Source organism: Scyliorhinus torazame, chromosome 9, assembly GCF_047496885.1.
Source record: "Scyliorhinus torazame isolate Kashiwa2021f chromosome 9, sScyTor2.1, whole genome shotgun sequence".
Classification (NCBI taxonomy): Eukaryota; Metazoa; Chordata; class Chondrichthyes; order Carcharhiniformes; family Scyliorhinidae; genus Scyliorhinus; species Scyliorhinus torazame.
The window spans coordinates 128,506,185-128,514,002 of NC_092715.1; the positions used below are offsets into that span (position 1 = coordinate 128,506,185).

General features: G+C 44.5%; 1 protein-coding gene across 3 annotated transcripts in view; it reads right to left on the reverse strand.

The window, feature by feature from the left end:
* Window positions 1–6,638, reverse strand: part of dtwd2 (DTW domain containing 2) — a 244,913-nt gene extending 238,275 nt beyond the window's left edge. The window contains exon 1 of one of the 3 annotated variants that reach the window (XM_072516506.1): window positions 6,437–6,636. In XM_072516506.1, coding sequence (XP_072372607.1) covers window positions 6,437–6,591 — 155 coding nt within the window. In that variant the 5' untranslated portion in view covers window positions 6,592–6,636. The other 2 variants (XM_072516508.1, XM_072516507.1) reach the window with 2 other exon arrangements.
* Window positions 6,639–7,818: the final 1,180 nt, after the last annotated feature.

Sequence of the window (7,818 nt, forward strand, 5' to 3'; positions counted from 1 at the left end):
AAATTAATATCCACACGGCGAGGGGGGGGGGGGGTCCTGTTTGTGTGGGGTGTCCTGCGCGAGGCTGTGTCTGGGTTTATTAAATCGTCACTCTGGAGTTAAAAGTGATTTATTTTGTTCTAATTCTTTCAGAGTAACTATCAGGGTAAAACTGGCAGCGCCAACTGAAGTTAACAACTTAAAACTTCTGCTGGATGGTTCCACACAGGGCGCTAGCACGTCTAGGCAATTGCCGAGTAAACCCTTAAGTGGGAACATCCTAGAGGGATTCCCAGTGCATCATGGGGTTCCCCCCAAATGCGATGCTGGGCAACCTGTAAGTTATGGGCCTATGTATCTGGTCTATCACTCTTACACAATAGTGCGATTCACAGTAAGACAGTCACAGAAGTCTCATCCTTTCCTTTACTTCACTGATGGAGATGTATGAAGGCCAAACCACACCCCGTGAAAATCAGGGAAAGTAACAAGAATATCCTTTGTTTTAGTATAAAACATGAAAACAAGGTGAGTCATGAAGTCTTCAACTTTTTCTCAGGTACCTCTACTGAAAAAAACAACTTAAGTTACTATATTCCCCAGACTATTTGTGTTGTAAACATCGTATGTTATCACTGTGACAAATGCAACTTTGCACTTTGAAATATTTCAATTGTCAAATTATTCATGGATTTGATAGAAACCCTACAGTGCAGAAGGAGGCCCATCGGGTCACATGGCCATCCTACCTCGGCCCACGTCCCTGCCCTATCCCCACAGCCCTCTCTAACCTTTGGACACTAAGGGGGCAATTTTAGCATGGGCAATCCGTCTAACCTGCACATCTTTGGACTTTGGGAGGAAACCAAAGCACCCGGAGGAAACCCACGCAGACACTGGGAGAAAGTGCAAACTCCGCACAGACAAACGCCCAAGGCTGGAATTGAATCCGGGTCCCGTATTAATTCATATTTTCTAAAATACTTTCTAAGGATGTAGTAGCTGCAATTTTTTTAATGTATGTCTATTTCATGAATTCAATGCAATTGCCAAAAAACTAATACAGGTAGAAATTTGTGACGGTCTCTACCCTCACTGACACTTGCAGATAAGATCTGAATCAAAATTCTGAACACAGTGTAGACTTGCAGAAGTACTTACTAAAGAAGGAAAAATACTAATTACTTCAATCTGTTCTTCAATTTTATACTTCTCATTGAGAAAAACTGAACATTTGGTAAAGCTGTATATTCACCATGCAGATCGGTACCCATTCTCGGGTAAATGCATCCTTCCCGTCAATCTGTGCCCAGACCTGAATGCACTTGGAACTTAATTTCATCGAACAAGAGTCCTAAGGTCTGTACATGGTGTATATTGGATGAGTTGGCAAGGAAGGTGGAAGGGAATGAGGTATGGGTTGGCATGAGTTGGCTCTAAGTTGGCAAAGGGACTACAAAGGGACATGGAGACGGAATAGAGACGTTGGGTTGATAAATGAACTAAAAAGGGACATGGGAGTAGACATAGGAGCATAGGGTGGTATGGAGGGATATGATAGTGGGTGGAGCATATGAAGTGGCATGGGTCGGCATGGATGGGGCATGGGGAATGTGTGGTGAGGTGAGGAGGTATAACATAAATGAGAACATCTGAGGCAGCTTTTCAGGAGTTGGGCTTGCAGAGCTGGGCATTTACCCAACTCTGCATTCCTGATGCGAGAACAAAAATGCAGACCTCAATGTATGTTTTTGTAAGTATAGTGGGGCACCTCAGAATGCCAACCATATACAGTGCTGTATTTAAAGAAATTGAACTTCATTGCACATTATGTGATGCTAAATTTGCAAAGTTTTACGAAAAATTATATTTTTGATAACAAAAAATTCAGACAACACAACAGTCCTCGAGACCCAGCATAGCGCCCCAGCTCTGTCAAAATGAAGGACACACTCCTTTTTTATTATAGTTGTTTTTTAATTTTTCCAATTATAGGGCAATTTAGTGTGGCCAATCCATCTACCCTGCACATCTTTGGGTTGTGGGGGTGAGACCCACGCAGACACGGGGAGAATGTACAAACTCCACACGGACAGTGACCCGGGGCTAGGATCGAACCCAGGTCCTCAGCACCGTAAGGCAACAGTGCTAACCACTGCACCACTGTGCCGTTTCCACTCCCTTTTTTACAGCACAAGCTGCCATAAACCAGGTAAATTAAAGGTCCCACTGAAACTGACAGGCCAAGACAAAGGAAAGTGGATAGGATTTGGTGTGTAGGAGGGGAATCAGAAGTCAACGGAGAGCATCGGAGGTCGAAAGGGCATCAGAGGTCGAAAAGGCATCAGAGGTCGAAAGAGCATCAGAGAGTAGTGCAGGGGTCGGATCTCGGGGGAGGTGGTGTATTGAGTTGGGTACGAGTTGTGTTGTGCCTGCAAGAGGGGGAGTGGTCATGTCAGGACGGGGAGGGGGAGAAGTTACTTTGGAGATCCTAGTTGGGATCATTGGGGTGTAGAATACGGTGGAGTTGTGGTTAGTCAGGGGTGGAGGTGTCCCCTGGGTGGTTAGAGGTGGGAAAAGGGTGGTGTTGGGTGGGGGGGGGAGAAAGAGTCCGGACTGCTCTTTACAATAGTTACCCAGAAGTTAGAAGAGGTTTTACTTCTTCTAACCTTTTTTTGTGTAACGTTTGATCTAATCCTGTCAGAACCATCCAAAGTTTGCCATTTGAAAAGCTTGGCTGTTCCAGCTCTACATCTGACTTCTCTGGTCCCACAGGTTAACTTCTGGGTTACTCTTGCAATGATTGGCTCCAGTTTTACCTTTGCAGAAAACTAACAAACTACAACTGAGCAAGTTACTTACAGGTGTTGCTAACTTTTGGTTGGCTCTTAATTCGTAATTTGCTCTGTTTGTTTAACCTTTGCTCTAGAGTCGCCAGGTATCTTTATGATACCACCACGAGGTTCACGTTCAAGTAATGATCAATAACTCAACACACCAATTAGTAAGATTCAAATCAAAACACATTTATTATATACAGTAAGTTACTACTCATGCATAAACTCTACTTTCTAGACTATTCCTATCACTAAAAGGCCTGTACTTGGCTTCGGACTGGTCCTCCAGGTCAGGGGAACAAATGGCCTTTCGTTCAGGTCCTGAATCTGCAGGATTCAAAAGCTGGTATGGACTGGTAGCTAGGAGCGCCTATCTCGTAGCGAGCATTGACTGGAGACTTACTTGGTTGATGCGGCAGCTTGGACAGGTCACTTTCACGGGTTGATTCAAGTTGCTGAGTGACCCTGCCAAAGAAGGACGATTTGAACTTGGGGGCTTTACTTTATAGTCCCCAGGGGCTTCCCGCCCTTCGGGGCGGACCCCGTACCTGGTTCCAAGTGATTGGACTGCATCCCGATCACTTGGATCGATTTCTCCAATACTGGAGTTGTTCCCTGATCGCTGGGCGGTCCCTAAATGTCCGTTGGCCTTCCTTTGTCTTGGCTCCTGCTGGCGCCGAGGAGTCTGGCTTGGCTTTATTCACCTTAAGTGTTGCGATTGTGCCTTGGAATCGCTCATTACTATGCAGATGGCTGCTGGTTTCAGTGCTGTCTGGTTTTTGCAAATTTCAATACACATGATTTCTGTAATTGCTCAATTTTGCCTGTGTTGGCTGAATTTCCCTTCAGTCTTTGCGGTTCGCCATTTTAAGTTGGGAAGTGACCAACCCAGATGTCTACACAGGTGAAAAGTAAAAATTGAAAACTCCCAATCAACAACAATCAGGAAGATATGAAACTTACAAATTAGGCAGCATCAGTGAGCAAAAACATCCGCCAATAAACAACTTGCAAGTTATTGAAGGAACTCCTGATGGATTACAATACTTCCAAGTTTTGAATCAACAATAATAAAAGTGTCTCTGACATAGTCAGAATATTGTGATTAAAAATCAGATCAAGAGGAAATATATTTCAGAAGAACGACCGTCACCACTTGCCATTCAACAGGCACGAATAAACAGATTACCCATTACTTTTCTTCACATCCAATGGTTTTACTATTAGAATTCTGAACCACTTGGGTGATCTGTGCGACTTCCTGTGATTAGAAAGATAAAGTATGAGTAAAGGGGCTCTTCAGGGGGGTTTGAGGAAAGGTGGGGGATGTTAGTGACCGTGTTTGAGGGGCTGTTTGTCGCGGGGGAGGGGGGGTGAAAAAGGGGGAAAATCTGTACAGACTGGATAGCTGATTGTTGGGAAGTATGTTTCCCGGGGTGTTTATTCGCTGTAACCTGTTTTGATACATGTTTGCAATAAAATACATTTTTTTAAAGTAATAATTCTGAACCACGTCCTTTATGCACTCCAAGCTCTGGTCACATCTCTACCACTCTTATCCTTGCCCTCCTGAACCCCACTATGTTGTTTTCTCTGGTTCCATCCTCTCTGCTGTATTCATCCCTTCGCAGATAAAGCCATGCAAAAATCATAACTGTCGTTCAGACCCAGACTATTCATCACAGGAGATTATCACATATATATAATATTTTAGGATGCATCCATCACATTTCAGACATCACACGCACACACTTCTGTATCGCACTCCAAAATGTTAATTTCTATTAACTTGAGAAAAACTTCCTAAGAACAGAAAATCTCCTTTCATTGATCTTAAACTAAGACATTGTGATGTTAAAGCACAGAGCAAGTTATACACAGATCTTCCTCAGGAGCAGAAGAACAAATTTATATGCTGTACATTATCTCAAACAATGTGTTTGTAAGCAATTTTAAAATGACAAAGTACAATGCTCTCTTACGAGGTTGGCTCGGGCAACATATTTTAACCCATCCCCTGAATCTCCATTGTTGACTTTCTTTGCATCTCTAAGTGTTGCTGGTTTGCGCAGCTTTCACTTTAAATAGTGTACATATCTTTTAACTCACTTATCAACATGCAGCTGAATACTGCATCAATTACATGGTATAAGGAAATAGGTGTCACGATGGCAGATTGGTTAACCATGCTGCCTCAGCACCAGGGACCAAGGTTCAATTCTGGCCTTGGGTCACTGTCTGTATGGAGTTTGCACGTTCTCCCTGTGTTTGCATGGGTTTCCTCCAGGTGCTCCAGTTTCCTCCCACAGTCCAAAAATGTGCAGGTTAGGTGGATTGGATGTGCTAAATTGCCCTTTAGTGTCCAAAAAGATGTATAGGTTAGATTAAGTGAAAAATGGGACAGGGCGGGAGAGTGAGCTTGGGTGAAGTACTCTTTCAAAGGGTCGGTGCAGTCTCGATGGGCCAAATGGTCTCCTTCTGCACTGGAGGGATTCTATGATATCAACAGGAAACATAATATAAAGGGTACAATTCTAAGGAGGGTGTAGAAGCATAGGGACCTGAAGATATATGCACACATTGTTGAAGATGGCAGGGCAGGTTGTGAAAGTGGCTAATAAAACATACGGGATCCTGGGCTTTATCAATCGAGACAAGCAGTGCAAAAGCAAGTAAGTCATGCTGAATCTTTATAAAACACAGTTTCAGCTTCAACTGGAGCATTGTGTGAAATTCTGCGCAGGCACTGAAGAGAACCGGAAAAAGATTCACAAGAATGGTTCCAGGGATAAGAAACTTCAGTTATGTGGATAAATTGGCGAAGCTGGGCCTGCACTCCTTGGAGAAGGTTAAGAGGAGATTTGATGGAGGTGTTCAAAATCATGAGCAATCAGGACAACAGAGAAAGAGAGAACTGTTCCCATTGACACAAGAGTCAAGAACCACAGGACAATGATATAAACGAATGGCAAAGAACCTGAGGCAATATGAGGGAATACATTTTTTTAATGCAACAAGTAGTTAGGATCTGTAATGCACTTCCTGAGTGTGGTGAAGGCAGATGCAATCGTGGCCTTCAAAAAACTAGTGGATAAATAAAAGGCATTGTAAGGCTCATAGGGAAAGGGCAGTGGAGTGGGTTTAACAGAGTAACTCTTACAGAAAGCCCACATGGGCTGTAACCATTTTATGATCTGCATGATGAGCAGAGTGCAGTTTGTTGGATCTTTGCAAATGTCAAAACTACAACAGGGCTCCCCCTCCCAATCCCCACAAGCGTCTCACAGTTTCCACGGCGACCAATGATTTAAGGACAGGGACAATAGGCTGATGTCCCCGTCAATCAAATCCAGACAGCTCCCCTTCCCAGAGCATCACTGGAGTCAGACAGCAGGGGCGATTTAAAACTTTAGATAGACTTAAATATTCAATTAAAACTGGATTTCTGGGGTTTGAAAGAAGAGTTTCGATGCAAAGCGCAGAACCAGCAGTGATATTGAGGGAGGGGGTTATTCTGTGGCACTGAGCTCCTCTCTCTCACTCACTTGCAGCTGGGGCTGACTCTGGCACCCGAGGCCATTCTCAGGCCACACTCCCGCTGCAAACATCGCTTCCAGTACCTGCATCGTGAGCAAGTCGGCCTCTTGCCCGCCGCCTCCACCGGCAACTCGGACAGTTCCTGCAACACGTTCTGCTCTTCCTCCGCACAGACTGCGCCGGCCTCCCGGCCATCCGGGTCTGCAGCCGCCTCTCCCCCCGCCCTTTCGGGCTCCATGTTGCACCAGAGCGCGGCTGAAAGGGAGCGTCCCCCGCCCGGCCTGTCAGAGGGTCGAGCGATACGCCTGTGCATCGGCAGGGGGCGCGTCGGCTGCAGGTTTCCTCGTCACCATCAGAGGGCGCACAAACACTGGTTCACAGAATGGCTACGACACAGACGGAGGCCATTTGGCACCTGCTGGCTCTCTGAAGGGGCAATTCACCTCAGTCCTTTTCAGAACATCATTTAGTTGTGTTTAGTGGTCTGGACTGAACCTGCCTCTACCTTCTAATCCTAATTTCTTGCTGCTGAAAAAGTTTTTTGTCCTGTGGCCATTGCATATTTGGCCAATTACTGTAAATCTCAGTTGTAATATGGGTTCCCAAGATCAGTGTTTTTCAAACTTTTTTCCCAGGACATACTTTTTCCAATCATAAAATCTTACAACCCATGCCGACTGACCTTCGCGACACACACCACGTTCGCTTATCTTTAATTTGAAAGCCATGATGGAGATGCTGGCATTTGACTGGGGTGGGTACTGTAAGAAGTCAGGTTAAAGTCATCATTCCCCTGATGAAGAAGCAACGCTCCAAAAGCTACTGATTCCAAATAAACCTGTTGGACTTTAACCTGGTATTGTAAGACTTCTTACTTTAATTTGAAAGGAGAGTCTGCTTGGTCCTCACGATCTCACTTGAATCGGGTTCAAACGAGGAGAGAGCAATGCACATCAAACGAGGAGAGAGCAATGCACATCAAACGAGGAGAGAGCAATGCACATATCAGGTACAGACTTCAGCCAGTTCCTTTGTGCCATCTTAATCTTTGTGAAAATGGAACATCCAACCTCACACATGTAGGTTGTGGTGAAAGGCAGGGAATGGCAACAAAATGCTTGTTTTACTCAGCACTGGATACTCCTAGGCGATGCTACTACAGAATTCTGACAGCCTCATGTGCTTTTGCATGTTTTAAATGTGGTATCACAGGTCAGCCATAACAGCGTAATCTTTTAATCTGGAATTATCTCAGTTAATAACTGACTCTGGGGTCTCAACTTCAAAAGGAATTTTGCAGCCACCACTTCTCTTTCAAAATCTAAAATTACTCCTCTCATCTGCCAGTACTTCCCTGCATATAACATCCTTATTTGCACAATTGACAAAATCATACCTCAAGAAATCCTCTTTATATTGCTTTGTTCCTGAGTTAAGTTTCTTCTTTGTAGGCTGTTAACCAGAG